Source organism: Cervus canadensis, chromosome 3, assembly GCF_019320065.1.
Source record: "Cervus canadensis isolate Bull #8, Minnesota chromosome 3, ASM1932006v1, whole genome shotgun sequence".
Classification (NCBI taxonomy): domain Eukaryota; kingdom Metazoa; phylum Chordata; class Mammalia; order Artiodactyla; family Cervidae; genus Cervus; species Cervus canadensis.
This window is the reverse complement of record NC_057388.1, coordinates 57138932-57164699: the sequence shown is the minus strand read 5'-3', so window position 1 is coordinate 57164699 and position 25768 is coordinate 57138932. Positions and strand designations below refer to the sequence as shown.

Sequence of the window (25768 nt, the reverse complement as noted above, 5' to 3'; positions counted from 1 at the left end):
ACTATTCCCATCCAACATTGCTTTCTCTTTTCCAGAGCAGCAAATAAGACCAAAATGGTCACATTTCAATTTATATCCTTTTACGACCTTTACAGGAGTGAGTCTTGTGGGGAGGAAACTTCAACACATTTGGCAGAGCTAATTAACAAATTTAATTAGGATCATGGTAGAATGAAGTCAATGCTGATGATCGTTCATCATTATCATAACTCAGAAGAAGGAAGCAAGGTCAGGGTTAAGTTTGGACAGACAGGTAGAGTGATAGCCTATGGCAGAGAGCAAGGACAGGGCCTTTCACACATGAAAGCTCTCAAATTTAAACCTTTGACATCACTTCCAAAGGAGGATTTATGCATTAATATATAGTCTCAGAGACACACTCATAGCATTGAAAGAAGATCTTCCTCATATGACTTAACAATTTTATCCCACTTCTGGACTAAACTCTTCAGAGTGTACTATGAATTTAATCGTTTATAGAAATCTTGTAGTTATCCTTTTTCTTATTTACTCTTATTGAATTATAGCTGATTTACAATGTTGTTAATTCCTGTTATATAGCAAAACAATTTTCTTATCTATCTATCTATCTATATCTATCTATATCTATATCTATATATATATAGATATATATATGCTGGTTTATTTTTATTATTCTTTTTCATTATGGTTTATCCTAGGATTTTTTTTTAATTGGAGGATAATTGCTTTACCATGGTATGTTAGTTTCTGCTGTACAACAGTGTGAATGAGCTGTTAAGTATACATATATCACCTCCCTCTTGAGCCCCCCTCCCACCCCCTTGCATTGTCTTGTGAATGGCTCAATTGTAATACCTTATATTTTTGTCCTTTAAAAATACATTAATTACACTTAAGGTGTATCAAGATTGTTATAAACTCTGTTTTGCATTTTTCTTCTAAACTTGTGAGTAGTTTAGGCCTCTCCTGAACTCTGAGAGCTCTTAAGTTGGAATATAGGAATTTATGATTGGGAGCATAGATACTACGAAGCAAGGGAGATGAGCAGAAAACCAGCATCAGGTTTGATATGGCAATATTTGGCACAATGGATGTCAAAACAAGGAGGACTGGGCACATGGTTGCCGGCTGGGCGAGGTGGCTCCTGGAAGTAGCCCAACCTGTCTGACCTGGGTTCTTGGGGGAATGAATGCCTGAGTGCTAAGGTGCCCCACTTCCTAACAATATCTTGTGGTTTGCCAGTGGGTAGGAAATGTAATTGCTGAATAATTAGTCCATGAATCACTGAGAATTGACTGGAGTGAAATAATGAGGAGAGATGCCCTCTGGGTTGGGAAACACATTTAATATTGGAAGCTTGAAATTTAGGTAAAACTAAATTATAAGATTGTCATGTTCAGGGTCTACATCAACCCAGAACTTCATGTGATTGGTTAAAACAAGCTGTAAGAAGAGGCCACCATAGGAAGAGAAATTTCTATCAGCAAAAAACTATTACGGGTCCTGAAAAATTACTCACAAACAAAACTAACAGTGGATGGAACCACAAAGAGGGATTGTTAATTACATCTATCTTTCTTCACAGTGACTTATCCCATGCTAGTGAGAATTAACCATCTTATAACTTTGAGTCATCTCAAAGAAAAAACTTTCCTCCTTTCCCTATCACCTACTCTTTCAATGGCTTGCTGGGCCCATTCTTTCTCAACCCTCTGTGTCCATTTGTAGTTATTTGAGGTGGGGACTGTCTCTTGTACAGTCCACACCTATAGTACTAGTGCAAAGTCTGTCCTCCCTTTGATCCCATGCTTACCTGGCTCTTGCACTCAGCACCCTCCAGCCAACTATAGAATAACAATGGATGTCCCAGTGAAATCAGGCCACTTCCCTATTACTCCCAGCACACTTGGTAGCTAATTTCTGATATCCCTTTTAGATATCTGTCTGTACTGCCCTTTTTGGCATCTGTGGCTGCTTTCTACTTACCTCTCCAGTTCCCTAATCCAGGTCCAAGAAAACCTCTCTGGCCAAGCTGATGTTTCCCTAGCGCACTTGGCTCAGACTAGGTGTGTAAACAGATTCACCATAGGCTAATTTTTTTTTTCTTTTTTATATGTTCAAGTAATTTTCTTTGGAGCAGTCTAGTCAGAGTTCATCTGTGGTGATAATTTTGTTTTTAAAAATAATTAATCAATTTAACAAATGTTTATCAAAGACTTTCTATGCTTAAGTATTGCCCCAAGCCCTGGAACTACAGGCTTCCCTGGTGGCTCAGATGGTAAAGCATCTACCTACAATGCAGGAGACCTGGGTTCAATCCCTGCGTCAGGAAGATCCCCTGGAGAAGGAAATGGCAACCCACTCCAGTACTCTTGCCTGGAAAATCCCAGGGACATGGAAGCCTGGTAGACTATAGTCCATCGGGTTGCAAAGAGTCGGACACAACTGAGCGACTTCTCTTTCTGGAAGGGATTCCTTCCTCCTTTCATCCTTCCTTCTGTATATTCAGTATTTTGCTTAAGTATTAATATTTTACTTAAGATGAAAAAATGTAGTCTTAGTTCTCAGAAGTCTTTCAATCTAGTTAACAACTCAGAAAAGTAAATGGAGAATTACATTACAAACAGATGTGAAAAGCACAGAGGAGTTTGCATAGGAAAGGAAGAATTTGTGTGAGTGTGTGTGTGTGTGTGTGTGTGTTGGAGGTATCTATCTTAGCCTGGGGAGAGTCAGGGAAACTTCCAGAGGAAGTGACCCTGGAGCTAAGATCCACAGAAGTAGGAGATGAGGGAACATTTCATGCAAAAGTCCCGAAGCAAAAACCATCTGGTGTGTGTGGAAAATTACAACTGGTTTGGAGCGTGGTATGCTATAGAACAGCCAGGGATGAGTCTGAACATGTTCTCAGAGATCAGGTTATAAAGAGCTTTGTGCAGGGGGCTAAGGAATCCTGTAAAGTGTGTAAAAAATTTTATGTTGGAGATTGCCATAATTAGTTTTGCATTAAGAAGCTATTTGACCAGCTAGAATGTGGATTATGGACTTGCAGGGCAATGAGGGATCCAGGAGGCCTGGGGTCCTATTAGGAGGCAGTGGCAGTAATAGAGATATAAGCTAAGAAGATGGTAGTCCCTGCCTTCTAAACACTCCCAGTCCAGGGTCCATCAAAAATCACTGACCACAGTAGAGTGAGATTAACAAAATCAAGGCAGGGGTACAGCATGATGGAGCATGATTGTCCCATTGGTCTGTATCATTTTAAGTTTCTTTTGCCTTCAGAAATCCTTAACTGCAGGCTACCCTGCTGTGGGGGGTTTCTCTGAGCCACTCTGCTCTGAGGCTAATGGCATATAAAGGAGGAACCATGTAAGAATGTTCACAACAGAACTCTTCACAAGAGAGAAAACCAGAAAACAAGCCAAACACCCATCAATGGGAGAGTGAGGGAATAGACTCTCGTAGAGACACAATGGGATATTCTATGTACTCAGAGTGCATGAACTACAGCAAGGCCACAAATCTATGGATGAATCTTAGACATGCAATTTTAAGTGGTAGGTCCCCAAAGATTATGAATGATGTGATACTCTCTTCGTAAAGAGATAAATAAAATTTTAAAATATGCTTTAAAGGAATATAGAAAATAATCATAATGAGTTTTAATAATTACTTATATATTATTTTATGATTATAATGTATTATATTAATAAAATATACATATACATAAACCTATACAAAAAGGAAAACAAGAGAATGATGAGCATGGACTTTATTACTTGGGTGGAGAAAATCATGAGAATAAAGACAGAGACCCTGCGATTAGGGTAAGTTATTGTCAAGGTCCAGACTTTACTTTGGATGGTAGGTTTGGGGGCTAATGACATTACTAGAATAACTAGTAAATAACTAGATAAGAAATACAAGAAAGCCAAGTTTGGATTCTTGATGAGAAAGTGCCATGAACAGGAATATGATGTATCTGATTCAGTGTCCTGAGCTCAAAAAAGAAAAAAAGGTAGAGGAAAGGAAGCAGACAGAAAATGCCAACAGCGCACAAAGAGGACCCTAAGGAAGGGGCAGGGGTTGGAGAAGTGGAGGCCAGAAACCAGCAAGTGGGAGGCAAGAAGAGAAGAACCTGAGATGCATATGGCCTGAGGATCCAGGAGGGAGTGTAGGGAAAGCTCAAGAGAAGGGGGCAAACATCCTGTCCCAGCCACTAGGATCTCCTCATTTATTGGCATTATTGGTCAAAATTCTTCCAAATGGCTCTTGGAGAGAAACTGAGTCAAGTTGCCACACGGTAGTTTGAAGGGAGACTTTGCCTAGAATGACGATCTGAGTCAGGTTTGAATTTTCCACTATTAACAAGAACCAGATACGACTTATGCCCATGTGCAGTAAGTACATCCTGCTAGAAATGGAGCCAGCTGTCTCCCAGTTTTCTGCCCTCCCCTGCTCTCCCCATGTCCCAGCAATGGAATCAGATGAATGTATTAGCATACTCACAGTTTTATGATGTCTGGTCCAAATATATGTACCATTGAATAGCAAGCGGTCTTCAAGAACAGTTTTTCTAAGAAAGATAAAGCAGGAGAAATAGATTATTATGATGAATTTAACACATGAGTCAATAATGATCTTTACTAGGAACTGAAGCTGAGTGCTTAATTTATCATTAATTCGAGTGATTAATTAGAAGGATTTGGGAGAAATGTTACAGTTAATGTATCCATGAAAATATCATTTCCAACTCTGGTTTATGTAAATGCTGCTTTGCTTACTGTACCTGCTAAAGAATGCTAATTTTTTGATAAAAATACACTTAAATTCTGGAGTCTCATTTTATCTTTTGTGTAGCAGGGAATATCTCATGGTGAGGATCTCGTCTGTTGATGACAGAAACAGGATTTGCCTGAAAGTAAATAATCTGAAGTATTGCTTTATTGAAAATATTCTTCTGTGGTATTCATTTTGGGGGAAAAAAGACTTGACTTTGACTATTCAGCTTTGGCTGTTGGTATCCCAGAGATAAAAAGATACCAACAGTCACAGGTGTCTCTGCATTGCCGTCTACACCAGAGAGACTCACACACATAGGCACATGCAAACCCACTACCTAAACAATCTCCTTCCTCTGCTTCCCCTGTTGTGAGTACAGGGAGGCTTTATGCATCAATCTGTTTGCACAATGAAGCCTGTTAACCCTCCGGTCCTGTTTCTCCAGTTTGTCAGCCTCTGTGGAACCCTGGTAATTCCAAGGAGGACTTTAGCAAGGTTAGGTTAGATGGACTGTCCAGGAACAGATGGGAAACCCTCCCTGAGAATTTTTCTTGTCATGTTTACCTCAAACTGGGATACCAGTTACTTGGGGAGTAGGGTAATGGAACAAGAAGATAAATATGGGAACTCTCTCTAGCACTCTTGAAAGTGAAAGTATTCATCACTTATTCATGTCCCACTCTTTGTGACAGCATGGACTGCAGCCCACCAGGCTCCTCTGTCCATGGGATTCTCCAGGCAAGAACACTGGAGTGGGTAGCCTATCCCTTCTCCAGGGGACCTTCCCAACCCAGGAATTGAACCGGAGTCTCCTGCATTGCAGGCAGATTCTTATTCAATGGTAAATAACCATCAGGGAAGCCCAATGTAAATACTACTTTCATATTAAAATAGTTTCATGGGACCTTTTTTTTTTATGTGTGTGATAAAGCACAAGACTTCAAACTCATTATGCTTTTTAAGTAGGAACTTAAAACCAATCACACATTACTATTGACCTTACAGAAATAAAAAGAATGATAAGGAAATACTATGACATCTGCATGGCAGCAAATTAGATAATTTAGAAGAAATGGACAAATTCCTAGAAAGACAAACTGCTGAAACTGACTTAAGAATAAATAGACAATCTTAATAGAGATATAACAAGAGATTTAATTAGTAATCAAAAATGTCCCATAAAGGAAAGCCCAGGGCCAGATAGCTTCACTGGTGAATTGTACCAAACATTTTCAAAAAGCATCTGACTAGATATTCTCCAAAGAAGTTACACAAATAGCTAATTAGCACATGAAAAGATGGTCAACATCATTAGCTATTAGAGGAAAATGTTAGAAACCACAATGAGATACCACTTTATACCCACTATGATATGCTAGAATAAAAATAAAGATAAGCACAAGAAATGATGAGGCTGCAAAGAACTTAGAATCTTCATATTCTGCTGGTAGGAATATAAAATGGCACAGCCACTTTTGTAAACAGTCTGACAGGTCCACAAAAGGTTAAGTATAGGGTTACTATGTGAGGCAACAAGCCCACGGCTGGCATATACCCAAAAAAATACAAACATTTCCAAACAAAAACTTACACATGAATGTTCATAGTGGAATTATCTATATACAAAATCAAATAAGTGGAGACAATTCAATCCAAATGTCCATTAATGACTGAACGGATGAACAAAATAAAATAGTATTCGGCTATCAAGAGTAATGACTTTCTGATACATGGTACAACATGGATGAACATTAATTATGCTAAATGAAAGAAACATACTTCTGTGATTGCATTTATATGAAATGACCACAATAGACAAATTCATAGAGACAGAAAGTCAATTTGTGGTTGCTTAGGGCTGGAAGGAATGGATGGTTAGGAGTGGGCACCTCAGGTGGGTAGAGGTCCTTGTTGATATGATGAAAATATTCTTAAATATATGGTGGTGATGGATGTACAACTCCGTTCAGCTAGTAAAGAATCTGCCTGCAATGCATGAGACCCCGTTTCTATTCCTGGGTCAGGAAGATCCCCTGGAAAAGGGATAAGGCTACCCACTCCAGTATTCTTGGGCTTCCCTGGCGGCTCAGATGGTAAAGAATGCACCTGCCGTGAGAAAGACGTGCGTTTAATCCTTGGGTTGGGAAGATCCCCTGGAGAAGAGAATGGCTACCCACTCCAATATTCTTGCCCAGAGAATTCCATGGACAGAGGAGCCTGGAAGGCTACAGTTCATGGGGTTGCAAAGAGTCGGACACAACTGAGTGACTTAATTATTAATTGAAGTATACACTTTAAATGCATGTATAATTGAACTGAATCTCAATACTACTGCTGTAAAATAAAAACAGCACCCCTTGGGTGTTCCTTTTTAGGGGTCCTAAGGAACTTTGATGTTCCAGAACTCAGAGACTTGGGTTTCAGCACTGGGTAACTGGCTTCGACCTTGGTCAGGTTGATTTCCCTTCTGGGTTTCAGTTTCCTCATCTGAAAAATGTAGGAGTAGGATTCAGTTCCCTTCACTATGTTATCTTGGAAGTTTGGAGGATTATATAACTGACATTCAACATTACATGGACTTGTAAAGCACTTTGGAAATGAGTTTCCAGTGTTGTTCGTGTAGCACTAGTTCAGCCAAGAGCAGAGCAATTTAAAAATTGACACCAGGTGTTCTTTGATACACTTGCAGTGTTGCCTGAAAGGCAGAGAACAATTTTCTTCTTTCTGGTAAAATAAGAGATGCTTACATGTGTGTGAGCATGTATTTTTTTCTAGAATCTTGTTTTGCTCAAGTTGAAGTGAATGACAGCAAGATTTTCCTAATCCTCTGTGCAGGGCCATCTGAACAATCAGTTTCCTCAAATTCTGTGATGGTTTAGAGTGAGAGGCTACTGCAGAAATGGCTATTGTGGGACACAATCTGGGTTTCTGAGAGCTAAACTCTAGATAGACCTAGAAGAGTACAGAGCAGAGATAGGAAAAGTCTCTAGAAAAAGCCTGATCAGGCCCAGTCAGCCATAATTAGACGAAAACCTGTTATTGCTACAACTGAACAAAAGATTGACACTAACATAGTGCTAGTAACCTATCTGATGTAAAAAGTCTACAGTTAAATTGTGCTTGGGACCAGGAAGGTACAAGAGCATTTAATTTCTACAGAATAAAAAGGACTTGAAACAGCGTAGGGATAAAAAGGTATGGCCACTTCCAAGGGCAAAGGAAGGTTAAAAAAGGAACAATTGCACAGTCATCATATGTTAAGTGTATTCATATATATGGATGTAAATAAAACCTAGAACATTTCAGGTAGTAAGTCACCTTTAGGTTTACCATCATTTCTTTTCTCATAAGATATTTTTGAGGGAGTGGTTTTTTCACCCTCATTCTAGGAGAAGAAACTTTGAGAATTGAAGGCTTCCCCAAGGGTAGAGTAGTTCAGTAAGAGATTAAAATCTTTTATTCCAAAAGCCCAAGTTATTTGTAGTATGCATTTCAATGTACTTAGGACATTTTTTGATGCCTTATCTACCTCAGTTATGGCAGGTATATACCAACTTACTAATTAGACATTTAAAACACAGTGAGTTGACCACCAAGATAGTTCTGTGGCTGTGTGTTCTTAGGCTGCATGTAGATTTTCAGAGCCTACAGAATGCAAGGAGAGTGGCCTTTCTCATTTTAAGTTGACATCAGTTTTTAACTATCATACTCCAAGGAGATAAGATTTCTGCACAGGTGACCCAAGACAGTGAAGTTCTAGCAAGACACTGAGGGCATAGGAGTCTGCTGACCCCTAGTGAGAATGATTCCATTAATCATTTTTCCATTAGCAATTCTGAGATTCTTCCAAGGTGTTTACTAATGAGAGCCAGAGGCAAAAGCAGTGGGTGAAACTGAAGGTCAGAAATCCTTTGCACGATTTGAAAAAACTGTCTTCCCAGGCACAGGAAAGGCCAACATGATTCACCAAGTGATTATTCCCAAGAATGTTGCTGCATGCTTTATCTGCTAAGGTTATGTTTTATAAACTTATTTAGCTTTGGAGGTAAAGCAGTATTCCTTAAAAGTAATTTTAAAAATCATAACTGTCGCTGTGCATAATTTGACTTCCCTCTCTCCCATTCTCCTGGCTCTCTAGAGAGAAGGCAACACTGGGGGTACTCAGGCAGTGTGGATATTTTTATATTTCATAAACAAAACAGTCCTATGATGTCTTCTAGCAGGAGAAATCTTTAGCCAACGGTCAGACTGTCACTGTTACCCTACACAGTTCATATGACTGTTCTGTTTGTTCTTCCACCTCCACAAAATGGAAACAGTAACATCCACTCTGCCTTTACGTCTGTCAGGTGAAAGAGCCTTTCATCTGAGCTGAGTACTTTATTTCCATCCAGATATAAATGTTAATTAATAAAATGAAAATACCCCCAAGTAGGCTTATGAATTCTTTGAAAAGCCCCTCTAGTTGAAAGGTGGCCCACTACTGAAGACAGAGATACCTACGTTGCTTCCCTTTGGTGAAGAGCCAGCTACTATTTTACCGGAATCTGACTTTCAGCCTCTCATTTACCTGAACAAAAAGTTTTTAAGAGTCACTAGGACCCAAGATGGAACCTTGAATACCCACAATCTTGGTTCATGCATTTATGTTTTGCTGGTACATTAGAATAGGATCATCTGAGAAATGGGATTTTTACCCACGCTTTCACCTTTGAACAACAAAACTTTGCCTAAAAAGAGAAAATCAAACTCAAGGCACAAATGGTGATATCTATCAGTGTGGTCTACTACACAGAAATGAAAACTAGTCAAAACAAGTCTTAATGACAATTATGACTATTTATTTTTTTCCTTGTAAAATGATAATAACATTTTCTTCTTCCTCTAATTCAGAGATGTGAGAATATAAAGTAAGGTTTATAATAGATGCTGAATGTCCAATAATAAGGGGATGGATAAATAAAATAAGGGACATTTATATGGTGAAGGACTGTAGAATAACTTAGAGGTTCGACCTAAGTCTATGTATATCTTGACATGTATAGATCCAAAAAACATACTGTTGAGTGAAAAACAGAAGTTGCAGAGTGGTATATAGAGTAAGCATTGATGTAAAAATGAGATCCCCACGGGGAGGATTCTGGTAAGACGGTGGTGGAGGCAGCAGAGTTCTGATATTTCACTGAATCTCTATCAAATAAATAAATAAAGCTTCTGAATAGGAAAACCAAAACACTATGAACATTAATTACAGCAAAACTAGATATCTCCATGAGCCCCCAAATACAATTAAGGCAACAAGAAACCACTCACAACTGTGAAACTTGGGGGTTATCAAGTGTGGGAGAAAGTAAAGGGATGCAAGGGATAAATAGGCGAATCGCCAAAACAGCCTGGGTATTGATGACAAAGTGTGGTGGGCCAGTTAAGAATATCAGCTGAAAGTGGGAAAGGCAGGGATGAGGTTTAGCTCACTTCTGTAGCAGATGAGTACAAAAGACTCAAGGTTAGAAGGACAAAGGCGTTTGAGTGGTGAGGCATCCCCAAATTCTAGAAACTCGTCTCAGAGCTCCCTTCCAGGATAAGGCTCACACTGAGGAGAAATGAGCTGGATAGAAGCAAAACAAAGAGAAAATCCAGATAAAAGTGGGCAGGAAGATAGAATCAGAAAATCTCAAAATGCAAGCAGCCATGTGTTTATTTTTTAACACCAACAAAAACAACAGAGGAAGGAATTCTGTGCATTTGGAGAGGCTGCCTTGAACCACTTCTCTTTCTAAGAGTTTTGGAAAACTAATTTCACATAAAAATGAGCAACAGAAATGTATCTAGGTCAACTCCCATACAAAGTTATTATAAGAAGAAAAAAAAGAATAAGGAACAGAATCACATCCTTACAGATAGCAAAAGCATGCCAGAAAATCATGCCAAAAAAAGGATTAAAATATAATGGTATTTTAAAATGAGTGAGAAGTATTAATAAAATGATACAAGACATGAAAGAACAACAGAAATCAGAACTGAAAAAAACTCAGAAATGGAATAAAAGAATTCAGGGAAGAACATAAAATTATAAAAGAAATTACATCCATATTAGAATGACTGTGAGAAGAAAGGAACACAATAGCTGACATTGTAAGAGAAATAGCAGATGAAAAAGAGGAAAATTTTCAAGATAAAATAAATGAAGTGATTAAGAAGTGTTCATCATATATTAATGTATATGTATGGAATCTAGAAAGATGGTACTGATGAACCTATTTGCAGAGCAGCAATGGAGATGCAGACATAGAGGAAGACTTGTGGACACCGTGGGACAGGAGAGGGTAGGATGAATAGAGAGAGTAGTATTGAAATATACACATTACTGTGTGTAAAACAGGTAGCTGGTAGGAATTTGCTGTTGACACAGGGAGCTCAAACCCAGTGCTCTGATTCCCTGGAGGGGTGGGATGGGGTGGAAGCTTCAAGAGGGAGGGGACATATGTGCGCCCATGGCTGATTCATGTTGATGTATGGCGGAAACCAACACAACATTGGAAAGCGATTATCCTCCAACTAAAAATAAATACATTTCTCGGCCTTAAAGCCATCTTTTGAGAACCCTCCATGCCATGAGAATGAAGTGGAGGAAGAAGTGAATGCACGGGTTGAAGCACAAAAGAAGAAAGGTGAGGCAGGGGTCAATGTAAACCTGTATAGCCACGGAATCCACAGAAGCAGAAAATAGGGAAGTCAGAGGTCAGCAATGCTGGTACAAATTGTTGGATGGCATGCCTACTATCTAGAACTTGTCTCAATGGATCTGGAACATCCATGGCTATTCTGATCACCTTGACCACCTTTGAGAGACCCACCTTGCTCATATCAAAGGAGTCCCTTTTGGTCCTTTGCCCTGGACCTGTGATTTTTGGACTAGTTATCTTCTCAGTTGTGGCTGAATGTAACATGTATACAATAAATCATCTCTTTTGCTGTCTTAGCTGAAGAAAAAAAATTGTTAAATTATTCATTCAAGAGATAGGCAAAATCATGAATACAGGCAAAGAAGATTTAAAATATGGATACTGTAAATCCCTGAAGAAGAAAACCAAATCAAGAAAACTGAGCAAATACTAAAAAATTTGTAAGATTATAAAAAAATGTATCTGAAGCTACACATTGAGAGAGCATACTGTGTGCCTAGAACATCAATATACAACAACTGACACCAAGATATAGTCTAGTTAGATGACTAAATTTTATAAAGATGAAAAAAAATCATTTGAACTAGGCAAAAACAGTAAATGACTTATAAGAAAAGGAAAATTAGATTATCATTAAACTTTTGATAACATATTTAAAACACTTAGGAAAGAAATTACATGCCAAGGATTTTTATATCCGGAAAAACACTGACTTTCAAGTATAAAGGACAAGCCAGCTTGTTATCAACATGCAAGAATTCAGGGACTATTGTTCCCATGAGTCCTTTCTGAGGAATGAACTTTAGATAGTAACTCGACTAGAGAGACATCTGCATAAGGGCTGGTGGTGAACATCAATCTTATAGTTGCTGATGGAACTAAAACTAAATGAGGGTGCAAAGGGAATGCATATATTATATGTAATGGCTGTATGCTCAAATAATACAGTACAATGATTAAAAAGTGTAGAGATATGGGGAAAGAATATTCAAAAAACAATTTAACTGCTCTCAAGGATTATAAAATATATTAATAATAGTAGCATTAAGATTGACATCCTGAGCCTCTTGTATGTGAAAAGAAGGATAGGTAAGTGAGTAATCATGAGATTTTTTAATTTAATCAATCCCCTTGTCAATGAGAGTTAGGACTTTGACTGTGGGTAGAAGATACAGATATGAGACAGAAGATGCAAAGAAAAAATCCTGCAGTCCTGAATTTGAATTTAAAGTGACAGTATGAACTCATTAGATGTTTTATCTTAAAATAATATATGTAAATATATAATGTATGTTTTCTATCACTGTCAACAGAAGAAGTCTAGAAAAAATGACCAACTGAGCAGCAATGACATTCCTATGCACTCAGATTGTGGTCTTAATACTATTTCCCACTAAAAGAAACCAGAGCATCTAAGAGAAATGACTGATTTCAAGTCTGCGCTTGGAAATATACAAGACAGGCTAGTACAACTGTCATACCAGGTAGTGAGGAAGCTATCAAAGATTACTTAGACTTATGTCAAAAGGATGTAGGAGTCAACTTACAGAAGTTCCCACTGGTCAAAGATGAGACAAATTTGAGCTTCAAAAGGATAATAACTGAAGTAGACTGAAACTCATCAAATGCATATAAATTCATGAGTTCATAATGATACTTTAAAGAAAACCTAGGGACATTACTTTGCCAACAAAGTTCTGTCTAGTCAAGGCTATGCTTTTTCCAGTAGTCATGTATGGATATGAGAGTTGGACTATAAAGAAAGCTGAGTGCCGAAGAATTGATGCTTTTGAACTGTGGTACTGGAGAAGACTCTTGAGAGTCCCTTGAACTTCAAGGAGATCCAACTGGTCCATCCTAAAGGAAATCGGTCCTGAATATTTCATTGGAAGGACTGATGCTGAAGCTGAAATTTCAATACTTGGGCCACCTGATGCGAAGAACTGACTCATTTGGAAAGACCCTGATTCTGGGAAAGATTGAAGGCGGGAGGAGAAGGGGATGACAAATGATAAGATGGTTGGATGGCATCACTGACTCAATGCACATGAGTTTCAGTAAACTCCGGGAGTTTGGACAGGGAGGACAGGTGTGCTGCAGTCCACGGGGTCACAAAGAGTTGGACGCAACTGAGCGACTGAACTGAACTGAACTGACTAAATGACTAGTTTGGGATGATACCACAAAGACAATGAATTATTTGAAAACTGGCAAGTAGGGAAAAAGAATCAAGCATTTATCCTGCCTTTCTTAGAATAAATAGTACTGTTAATAACGAGAAAAAATACATGCAAGAATTCAGGGAATATTGTTCCCATGAGTCTTTTCTAAGGAATGAACTTTAGACAATAACTCGACTATCTAAAAACATCTCTAAACGGTGATGACGATGCGGAAACTGACTCAAAGTATTTCAACTACTAAATGAAATATAATTGATATATTAGAATAGCACCATTTTGTAACCTCAAATGAAGTAACAGACTTAGTCACAGAGCATCAACAATGCCATTATCACAAAAATAAAAAAAGAGAAAAACACTTATGATGGCCTCCTGATGAAAGAAAACACTATCACTTAAAGCCTTGCCAAAGAAATCAAACTGGAGTCTGGTCAAGCCTCAGATCTAGCTGCCATTTTCAGGAAATACAGACACAGAGAAACATAGTCAATCCTCCCACAGGAATGCCACCAACAAAATGCAGCAACTACAGGGCAAATTCCATAGCTCACTTACAAGGAAAAGGAAGGGATGGAAAAGGAACTGGTAGATTACAATGGGACTGAAAAGACATATCAAAGATTTTAAAATTGGACAAAACTATGGTGTCTGGAGATACCCATTTGGATGATAAAGTTATAAAGCAATACAAGAGGATGATTATAGTAACAGGCAGGTGTTTTTTTGTTTGTTTTTTTCTTTCTTTTTTTTAGGGAGAAGGAGGAGTTTTTGATGGGATAGAGCATGTGGATGGGACTTTCGGAGTAGTCACCAATCTGTTCCTTTTTGAACATAGCCCTGTTCCTCTGGACTATGTTTACAGAGATGTTCACCTTCCAATAGCTGATAAAACTATGCATTTATTTTGCGTGGTTTTCTGCATTTGTTTCCTCTTACTAGGAAAATATTTAAAAATTACCCATAGATAATACTATACATGATCTATAGATTCATAGACAATGAAGTGAATGTAAAAGTATAAAATTTGACAAAGCTAATATCCATCAAGTTCACATGAATGGTTCTCTCTAGAGAGGTAGAAGGAAAATGGAACTGGGATCAGGGGAGGCCAAAGCGCCTTCTAGTTTATTTGTCACATTCTAATTCCATGAAAGAAAGATTATGCAATTATGTCAAAATGTTAGCAGTAGTCAGACTAGGACATTGCAAGCACATGTATTTGTGTATTATTTTCTCTTAGTTTTTATTTTTAAATACAATAATGAGCTTATGAGTGTACATTGTGACTGTGAGCAATAAATTTTCTAAAAGTGCATTGATGCCATTGACACAGCATTTGTTAAGTCAAAGATAAAAGTGTCATGAGTCCAACTATCTTACTTAAAAATAATATTGTAGGCATCTTTGAAGAATTAGTTCCTTAACATTAAGTGAATGAAAATTTGACTCTCAATGAAGTGATTGTACACCTAAGAATATTCTAATATAAGGGAAATAGAATCAATATTCTCATTCTGATGAAATTTAAAACAACTATACAATTTGCTTAAGGGCTTTCCAGGTGGCTCAATGGTGGAGAATCCACTTGCCAATGCAGGAGATGTGGGTTCAATCCCTGGGTCAGGAAGATATCCTGGAGAAGGAAATGGCAACCCACTCCAGTATTCTTGCCTGGGAAATCCCATGGACAGAGGAGCCTGGTGGGCTATAGTCCATGGGGTTGCAAAAGAGCCAAACACAATTTCGTAAGTAAACAACAACATAAAATTTGTTTAAACCACAGATCATTTCCTTCTTTTGCAGGATGTGTAAGGGATTTTATTGAGATCCAATTTATATCAATGGAGTGTTCCCAGATTATTTTCCTGTTTGGAATTTTAAGATCCATTGTCTTTTCAGACTAAATGAAGCTCTGTGTCAGAAGGGATGTTTGTGCATTTGAGAATGCGTATGTGGTTAAATTAACATAAATCATTGAAAATTATTTATTATTGATTTTCTGGCCTTCCTGGTACTTAAGGTCATGATCACTAGGTGGGCAAATCATTATAAATGATTCATAAAAAAAAATTGGCCATTTGATGTTTTACTCCCTAAATGTCCACAGCAATCTCATTCTGCTATGATGGAAAATGAATGTCTGGGGGGAAAATGCCTAGAGTGTTCTTTTGTGTGTTTCTTTTAATTCCTATGATTCCCATAAGAATATCAACTCACAGAAAGAACACAGTCAGATTCTCCTCTGTAAACTCATGTGGGGTATACATTCACTCATGATGGATCATGAGCAAGAAAAGAATCAGACCCGTAGCCAAGTGACCCTTTTTACATTACCAGGCAAGTAGCTGCACAGTCTCTCCATTGAGGTCTGGACCGTCGAGTTGTGAACTTGAGTGAACTGTTCAATGATAGACACCACCAGCACACACCCTGCAGGGAGCAGAAGAGAAGTCAGCTATGTCACATGGAAAGCTTCTCTGGAGGACTGGAAGAAGAAAGCGGGATATACGTGAGTCCTTAAGAACACAAACCTTCCCAAAACAGAGAACTTTTTTTTTGCCATGATTTTTATAATCAACCACAGGAATGAGTGTGCTGAGTTTTTAGTGAAATATGATAAAATTGTGACTTTGGGGGTCAGAAAGACAGGTTATCAGCTGACTTTTGTCACTTTTAAGCTATGTGACTTCAGGGAAGTAGTTGAATCTTTCTTTATTTCCATTTCATTTTGATCATATGGGGGAAAGAGATGCCATTTGTAGGAGTTAGTGTGTAGAAGACAGCCAGCCAGCACTGAGGACAAGCTCAGTGGACACTGGCTTTTGCTATCTGCTCTCCCTCCCTTCTGCAGTAGACAGCTTCACTGTGAGTAGGATCATTCCCACCTTACGCATGCTCAGCTTATGACCTGGGCTCAGATTTTTAATTGCAGAAAAGAGGTGGAAATTGCCCAACATTTGGAGTCAGAAGACCTGGGACTGAGTCCTGCCCTTGAATCTTGGGCTTATCGTGCATCCTTTCTAAGCCTTGGCTTCCTCACTGCAAAGTACTTAAGTTTCCTGTAGGGCTGCTGTGATGATTAAATGAGATAATAGTACAAATGAAGATGGCTTTGAAATCATAAGAAAGAAAGAAAGTGAAGTCGCTTAGTCATGCCCGACTCTTTGCAACCCCATGGACTGTAACCTATCAGGCTCCTCTGACCATGGGATTTTCCAGGCAAGAATACTGGAGTGAGTTGCCATTTCCTTCTCCAGGGAAATCTTCCTGACCCAGGGATTGAACCTGGGTCTCCTGCATTGCAGGCAGATGCTTTCCCATCTGAGCCTCCAGGGAAGCTTGAAACCATAACACTATTGTAAAATATTATTTTACCTCCCAGCTATAAATCACTCTGCTTGAAAGCATGTACCAATACAATAAGTGTCTAGAAAGAACCTTTGGTTAAATTAAGAATATATTCCTCAAGCTACCTTGATGTATGATAATGGTTAACCCCTTCTATACACAAGGGGTTGGTTGGTCAAAGATCAGTAACTTTGAGAAGAAACTGTTCAGCTTCATTGAGATAAGAGGAGTGGCATTTATTAGCAGAGGCTGGTTTCCAAGGAGACAAAAGAAGGACTACATCTAAAATAAAGAAGTTCCAGGGTGGCTGGCCCAGCAATCAACTTACTATTATCCATCTTCTCAAGGAGCTGGGGACCCAAGTTCACACGCAGTGTCATTAAAACCAAATTCCCACTAGGAATCCTTGAGGGAAAGTGGCTGATAACAGATGTGAATAGTACAACTGGGCTTCTTTAGACAGAAAGAAATTAAATCTCCCATAGAATGAGAGATTGCCAATAAAGGAGGAGAGACTTACACTTTCTAGACATTGCAACACCTCATCAGGCTTTGGCCTCAGTTGTTCTGTACCCTTTGGCAAAGCTGGACTCACCAAATCTGAGATAGTTCAACCTTGATAACCAGTCTTACTGCTCTGGGAGCACCTTCCTCTGGGGCATTCGACTTCAATCACCAAGGTGGATTAGATGTGCTTTTAACCTAATCCATGCATTGAGGGCTTTATTACATTGCAGTGAATTCAGTAGCTGATACTTACTAGCACTTTACAGTCTTAAAAACATTTTCATATATGTTTTGTTTTATTTTACCAATAACTTTTCAAGAAAGGGGGCTTCCCTGGTGACTCAGATGGTAGAGAATCTGCCTGCAGTGTGGGAGACTGGGGTTCAATCACTGAGCTGGGAAGATCCCCTGGAGAAAGGAATGGCTACCCACTCCTGTATTCTTGCCCGGAGAAAGCCATGGACAGAGAAGCCTGGGGGGCTACAGCCCATGGGATCACAAAGAGTCGGACACAACAGAGCAACTAACACTTTTTCAAAAGATGAATGCAATGCAATCTCATTTCAGAACATTTTAAAAATAGCAGTGTTAAAAAGATAAACATCACTTAAATCATCCAGAGATAAACAAATTTCATTTTTAAAAACATAAAATATATATAATATACGTGAATATTTATAACATTTATAATGCACTTTTCAATCTTGATTTATGTCTCTGCTAATCACTTGTTAAGTTAGGTGGAGCTAAATACATTTTAATAACTGCAATTTAAAATAATTATAAGTAATTATGTTGCAATGTAATAAGAGGATGTAGTGTGGTATAGTTAAAAAGGGAGAAGCTTTGAAATAAAAAATAAGCTTTTTTAAAAAACAAAGTTCAAATACTGGATTAGTCACTTAAAATGGTGTAACTTTGAACAAGTTACCTAACCTTCTGGAACTTCTTCTCAAGAGTTTACAAAGAAGACATACAGATGGCTAACAAACACATGAAAAGATGCTCAACATCACTCCTAATCAGAGAAATGCAAATCAAAACCACAATGAGGTACCATCTCATGCCAGTCAGAATGACTGCTATCCAAAAGTCTACAAACAATAAATGCTGGAGAGGGTGTGGAGAAAAGGGAACCCTCTTACACTGTTGGTGGGAATGCAAACTAGTATAGCCACTGTGGAGAACAGTGTGGAGATTCCTTAAAAAACTGGAAATAGAACTGTCATATGACCCAGCAATCCCCCTGCTGGGCATACACACCGAGGAAATCAGATCTGAAAGAGACACGTGTACCCCAATGTTTGTCGAAGCACTGTTTAAAACAGCTAAAACATGGAAGCAACCTAGATGTTCATCAGGAGACGAATGAATAAGAAAGTTGTGGTACATATACACAATGGAATATTACTTGGATATTAAAAAGAACACTTCTGAGTCAGTTCTAATGAGGTGGATGAAACAGAAGCCTATTATACAGAGTGAAGTAAGTCAGAAAGAAAAACACCAATACAGTATATTAACACATATATATTGAATTTAGAAAGGTGGTAATGACACCCCTATATGCAAGACAGCAAAAGAGACACAGATATAAAGAACAGACTTTGGGACTCTGTAGGAGAAGGTGAGGGTGGGATGACTTGAAAGAATAGCATTGAAACACGTATATTACCATATGTGAAACAGATGAGCAGTCCAAGTTCAATGCATGAAGCAGGGCACTCAAAGCTGGTGCACTGGGACAACCCAGAGGGATGGGGTGGGGAGGGAGGTGGGGGGAGGTTTGGGATGGGGGACACATGTACACCCGTAGCTGACTCATGTCAATGTACGGCAAAAACCACCACAATATTGTGAAGTAATTAGCCTTCAATTAAAATAAATTAATTAATTAAAAAAAAAAGAGTTTACACTTAGAGTGTAAGTTCCTGTGGGCAGGATTGGGGTCTTCCTATTTCTAACTTTGAGTGCCTGGCTTGGAGGAAGGAGATAAGAGACGTGGGCTGACTTGAAGCAAACTGACTAGAGAGCCACCTGAGGGACAGTTCAATGGTCACTCAGTGAAGACCTCCAGAGAAGAGGGTTAATGAGTGCAGCTGACTGTGTGTTCTAGCGCAGTCATCTCATGGATAACATTGCTTACTCTTTGTCCCATCTCATTACGGCTCATGATGGCTCCACTCCTCATCCTGCAGTGCAACAACCAGCACCCTCTCTTAAGTCAGCCAGCAGATTCTACACCAAATGGTCACAACACACAGCTCAGGGTCCAAGAAGAATGCGGTAGAGGTTGGGTTGAGCTCTTGCATAGCAGTCACTTCATAGAGTCTCATCAATGAGCTGCAGCATTTGTCACTCAGAGTGGATGTGAAACACACAGGTACATACCTGTTTGTTTTCATCCTTGGCATGGAAGGACAAATGCAAAGAGAATTGTGCTGCTTGAGACCAACCTGCTTCTTTGTCCTTACAGAGGTGACGTTTTCTTTTACTCAGAGCAGTCCCAACAAGGACTGATGACTCTCATGGCTCCTTAGCACTACTCGCTTAAATAGGAACTAATTAGATAGTGCCACTTGGCAAATCCTAAATAAAAAGGAACCCCTTACCCCCAAACTTAACTGTCTCTAAAGATTGGGTGTATCTTGCCACTATCGCCACACTGCCTAGCAAAGAGTTGTTATGATCAAAAGAACTCTGCAGAAAAGCAGGTAATGGGGCTTGAAATATGTAAACGCCCATGCTGGGCTCAGCTTTGATTTGAGTCCCACTCACTTGGACATCCCCGCCCATTAAGCTCAACTCCCCTTGGGTTGTTAATTTAGGGTCTGCAGTGAGGTGTGTCCTGAATCCTTTAGTAACAAGAATAGATAAATTGACTTTGCTATAGTTTCTAATAAGAGGTTTCACTGTCTTGACAGGCTGAAAAAATGTTTTCCCTTGGAGAAATGCATGAGCAGAGTAATTCTTCCCATTATAGACCATTCTCTGGCTGCTAATAAAAAGGCCTGGGTTTGCTGAAGCAAGTTTGTCCAAGCTACTGTTCATTTAAGAAGTGATGAGAGTGGGTGAGAACTATGTATTTTGCTCAGTGGTCACCATCTGAAATCTCCCATATGGAAAATCTCTTCTCACCTGGCAACTGAAAATAATGAGTATAATAGAAACAGACACCCCTGACATTGTAAGAAAAGAAGCAAATAGGCTAGAATAAAAACACCTGCCACAGGAATCTGCTTCTAGACACACATCTCAGGTAGACTGCAGATTGTACCATGGAATCTTTTTGAAATGAAACAGAACTCTTAAAACTCTAATTATAATCATATCTGTGCTGGCTGGAGATGCGGCCAACTGCAGAGAGAGGTCTATTAGATTTCCCATTTGTCTGAAGCCTACACTTCATCGAGAAGCCTTGAAAGCACCTGGCAGTTGTCAGAACCAGGGTCGGCCTGACTGCACTTCCTTTTTGACCCCGAGTTGGGGCATAAATAATTCATCACATGGCTAGAATATCCTCTTCAGATTTCAAAGAGTTTTGCATACATTTTCATCTCATTTAAACTTCACAACAACTTGACTCATCACTGTAGGAATTATTGCTCTCATTGTACAGACCAGAAGTCAGAGGCTCAGAGAAGTTAGGTCCTTGCCAAGTATATAGCTAGAGAGCAAGGGAACTGAGACTGGAACGCAGTATGTAGTCCCTTCTGGATGCCAGGCACCATGCTGAGCTGTGAGTACATGCTGGGAACAAACTGATATGGTTCCTGCCCTCTCAGAGATTGTACTCCATTAGGGAAAAGTGATCATAAACAAGGAGGCATGCATGCACTTATAAATAATTTTAGGTCCAATGAAGAAAAGGAACAGGATGAAGTAACAGAAGGCAATAAGAACGAAGATGGTGTAAAACTTAGCTAGAGCTGATAGAGAGAGAAGGCGTCTCTGAAGAACACACACAAAAATGGCTACTATAATAGAAAGGAGCAAGCAGTTTGAGGGGTCAGGAAGGCTTTGCAGGCAGGAAGAGCTGATACCCACTTGATGGCAATAAGACTGGGAAAACCTGGCATTAGGAGATAAGGCGCAGACATAGGTGTAGGTCAGGTCCGTGAGTTTTGTAGATGGCAAACGAGGTAAGGATTCAACTTGAGAGGAATGGGGAGCTATGAATAGGTTTTGAGGAGGGGGCTGCTTCCGTTTGATCTATGTCTTAAAAATATCATGCTGGCTGTCCTGAGGAGGAAGGATCTTAGAGGGCAAATATGGGGGCAGAGGGATGAAGAAGGAGGCTATTTTGGGCCTGGGGAGAGATGATGGTTTATTGGATAGAGTAACGATTGACAGTGGGAGTGGAGGAAAATAGACAAATCTGGGATCTACTGTGGAAGTTGACCCAAAGGGATTTATTAATGAACCGATGAGAAATGTGAGGAAGGTAGAATCAAGGATGACTCTTTCATTTCTGGTTTGGGTACCAGAGAAGTGTAGAACACAGGGTTTAGAGTCACAGCTCACCCGGATTTTTGTCCTTGCATCCCTGTTGGACCAGCATGACATTTTCAAGTTCATTTCCCATATGAACCATCTCCCCAGCCCAGTGCCCCTCCACAAATGCCTAAATTCTGTTCTCAGATTTATATCAGCAGAGGATATAGTTTTTTATGTTGTAATTCTAACCAACAACCTCTATCCCCAGACTTTCTCACTTTGGTTAAAAGGAAATAAGAAAGAAAGGTAGGAAAACAATCACCTAAAATGATCCTACAGTCAGCCTTGTTTCCCTAAGATATTAGTTACCAAGCCAGATAGGGTAGCACACAGCCCAGCTGTGAATACTACACTTTCACCTTTTTTCCTGCTTTCTTCTCTCAGTCTGGACATGGATAGGGAGAGAGGGTAGGAGAAGAAAAGAGAGAGGAGGGGAGGAAAGAGAAGGGAGAAGCCATGGTACAGTAGAGAGTGAAGAATTTGGGGCTCAGACAGACCTGGATTCAAATCTTGCTTTCTATCACTTATGAGTTGTTATATTTGCCAGGATTGTTAACCTCTCTGAACCCAGATTTTTGGCACCCACAGAACAGAATAATAAAGTCCTCTTTGTGGTATACATTAAAAATGGTCACAGACATTTTACACTTCCTCCCACAAAGAGGTGATGTCTATTTTCCAGTCCTTTGAATCTGGCCTTGTGACCTTGCTTTGATCAGTAGTATGTAGAAGTGACAGCTTTTCAGATCCAACTCTAGACCCCAAGAGGCCTTGCATCTTCAATTTTTCCCATTTAGAATTTCACAGCCATGAGCTTGAGCTAGTCTGCTGGAGAGCCCACATGAAGGGAAAGTCCAGTAATAGTCTGCCAGCTACCAGGTTTGGGAATGTGTGTGTGTGTGAAGTTGCTGTGCTGCTGCTGCTTCTAAGTCGCTCCAGTTGTGTATGACTCTGTGTGACCCCATAGACGGTAGCCCACCAGGCTCCCTCATCCCTGGGATTCTCCAGGCAAGAACACTGGAGTGGATGGCCATTTCCTGCTCCAATGCAGAAAAGTGAAAAGTGAAAGTGAAGTCACTCAGTCGTGTCTGACTCTTAGCGACCCCATGGACTGCAGCCCACCAGGCTCCTCCGTCCATGGGATTTTCCAGGCGAGAATACTGGAGTGGGGTGCCATTGCCTTCTCCGTAGTTGCCATGAGGCCATTCTAAATATCCGGCTCATCATTCCACCATGTACCAACTGAGTGCAGCCGCAGAAGTGAGCCTTCCCAAGACCAGCTCAAGGGCCACTGAACAATGCCCATCAAAAAATGCCAACCCTCAGGATTGCGGGCTAATAAATGATTGCTGTGTAAGTGCACAGAGACTTGTAATTCGGCAAAGGCTATCTGAAAACCTGGCAAAAGTCTTGTGAGGATTAAGTGACACAACACATAGAATGCACATGGTGCCTGGCACAGAGTGGGTGTTCAAGGTTAGTTTCTACCCCACCTACTGAGACCATCATAGGGTAAAGGACATTATCCTCCATGCCTCTTTTTTAAAAATAGAAGCTCAGAAACCTATTTTTGAAAAACATGTAATATTACTAATTTTTTTACTTTTCTATGGTTGAATTTACTTTTATTTTAGATATCTTGTATTTTCAATGTATTTGGGCAGATTAGGCTCTGTGTCCTAAACCCAATCATCACCTGGAATATTATTTTTATGAGAAAATGCTCAGTGAGTTTTAAACTGCCATCTCTCCCAAAAATACTGGCAGTGAAAGAGGCACTATATTGGACAATTACTGGTGAGAACAAGGCTAAGGGCGTCCAAGTGGGGGCAGAGTCCAACCAAAGCAGCAAGAGGAAATTAGCAGACTGTGCTGAGAAATACAGAATAGTGGGCTTGGCTAATCTAGAAATATATAAAATTTAGAAATATACAAACAATGATAAAGAAATGACAGTGAGGACACTGGGAGTCAATCCATCTTGTTCTTATTCAATGCATACTTACTAGCGTCCACTATGTGCTCAGAGGCTTGAGTATACAAAGAATAAGAGAAATCACAGAACACTAAGAAATGCTGAAGATTAGAAAAGTAATCTAATCATTGCAACCTGCAAGTATTTTGTGGAGGGACCTGTTAGTGCTTTGGGAACACATAGGAAGAAGAAACTAACGCTGCCTTTGCTAACTAGTGACATTTTCCTGGAGGAGTTGAGTGTTATGAGATGGGAGGACCTTATTTGACAGAAAAAAAGGCAGGAAAAGACTTCAGGAAGAGAGTAGTAGTATTTCTAAAGATTTGAATGTGAGGAGAAGAGCTGGCCAAGACTAGAGCCCAGGTTCTATGGGAAAGGAAAGTTCTTTCCTAAGAAAGTTAGGAAGGAGACAGATCATGAAGAGGCTTGAAGGTCAGATTACAGACCACCAGCTTCATGCTCTAGAATATGCTGCTGCTAAGTCACTTCAGTCATGTCGGACTCTGTGCGGCCCCATAGACGGCAGCTCACCAGGCTCCTCTGTCCCTGGGATTCTCCAGGCAAGAATACCGGAGTGGGTTGCCATTTCCTTCTCCACTAGAATATAGATAAATGGTTTTCAAACATTTTGCTCTGAACCCCTCAAAAAAATTTGAAAAGCTTTGTACCCTTCCACATTTTAATGGATGTTAAAATATTATTAAGGAATATAAGTTCCGTTAGTTGAAAGGGGTACAATTCCAGGAAGATTGTAAATATTGCAATAGAAAAATTACATTAATCTTCCATATATATCCAAAAGAATCTAAATAGTATAATGACTTATACCTACTCTCATCTACTTTAAAAATATATGATCAAATTCTTCTTTCACAGTGAAAAATTTGCATTGATAATTCCTTTCCTTGAGCTCATATTTCAGTGAAAAGTCTACTTCACTGAATTTTCCTTCCACTAGAGTTTTATCCCAATATAATGTATTTTTATGGTTGAAGGTATTTTTTCACATTAAATATATGTATAAAATTTAAATAAAACCTTTACTTTCTTGTGAATAAAACACTGAAAGTATTTAAAAAATTCTTCTGGATAGAATTTTCTTTATTAGTAAAATTAACTTGTCTAAGCAATATGTATTGTCAGTTTGATAAACAGTTTCTAAATAAAGGTAAAATTTTCTTGGAATTACATCTTTTGATGAGATGGTTGGGCTATTTCAATTAATACCTATACTTTCAAAAAATATTACTTACTCATTTAAAGACACAAGGTTCATCTCAAGTATCATGTCTTTTTTTTTTTAAATTGAAGTATAGTTGATTACGATTTGTGTTAACTACTACTGTACAGCAAAGTGATTCAGATATATATATGTATGTGTATACATTCTTTTTTAAATATATAATTCTCCATTATGGTTTATCATAGAATATTGAATATAGTTCTCTATGCTATACAGTAGGACCTTGTTGTTTATCCGTTCTATATATAAAAGCTTATATCTGCTAACCCTAATGTTTTTATTTTTCATTTTTAAAGAGGTAACAGCTGAGAAAACATGCTTATTTAAATAAGTAAAAGAGAATGGAAGGACTTCTGATATGCTGGAGCCACTCAATTCCTTAACTCCTCTTAGTTAAATGTCAAAAATCTGAAAGTGATCAATCACTGAAATTATTTAAGTCTCCCTTCAATTGTGTTGAAAGCAAAAAACTTGATAAAACTGAGTTGCAAAAACATTTGCTGCCCAATCAATGGAGCCTTTCACTTTCTCAATTTCTGAGAAATATAAAATAAAGTTTTATTAAGAC

The 25768-nt window shown here is 39.0% G+C and overlaps 1 protein-coding gene across 5 annotated transcripts in view; it reads right to left on the bottom strand.

The window, feature by feature from the left end:
* Positions 1-25768, bottom strand: part of AOAH (acyloxyacyl hydrolase) — a 180274-nt gene that overhangs the window by 144689 nt on the left and 9817 nt on the right. For all 5 annotated transcript variants that reach the window (XM_043463197.1, XM_043463198.1, XM_043463196.1 and 2 more), the window contains exons 3-4: positions 15965-16060; positions 4489-4555 (exon numbers count right to left, since the gene is read on the bottom strand). In XM_043463197.1, coding sequence (XP_043319132.1) covers positions 4489-4555; positions 15965-16060 — 163 coding nt within the window. The remainder of the gene's footprint in view (positions 1-4488; positions 4556-15964; positions 16061-25768) is intronic.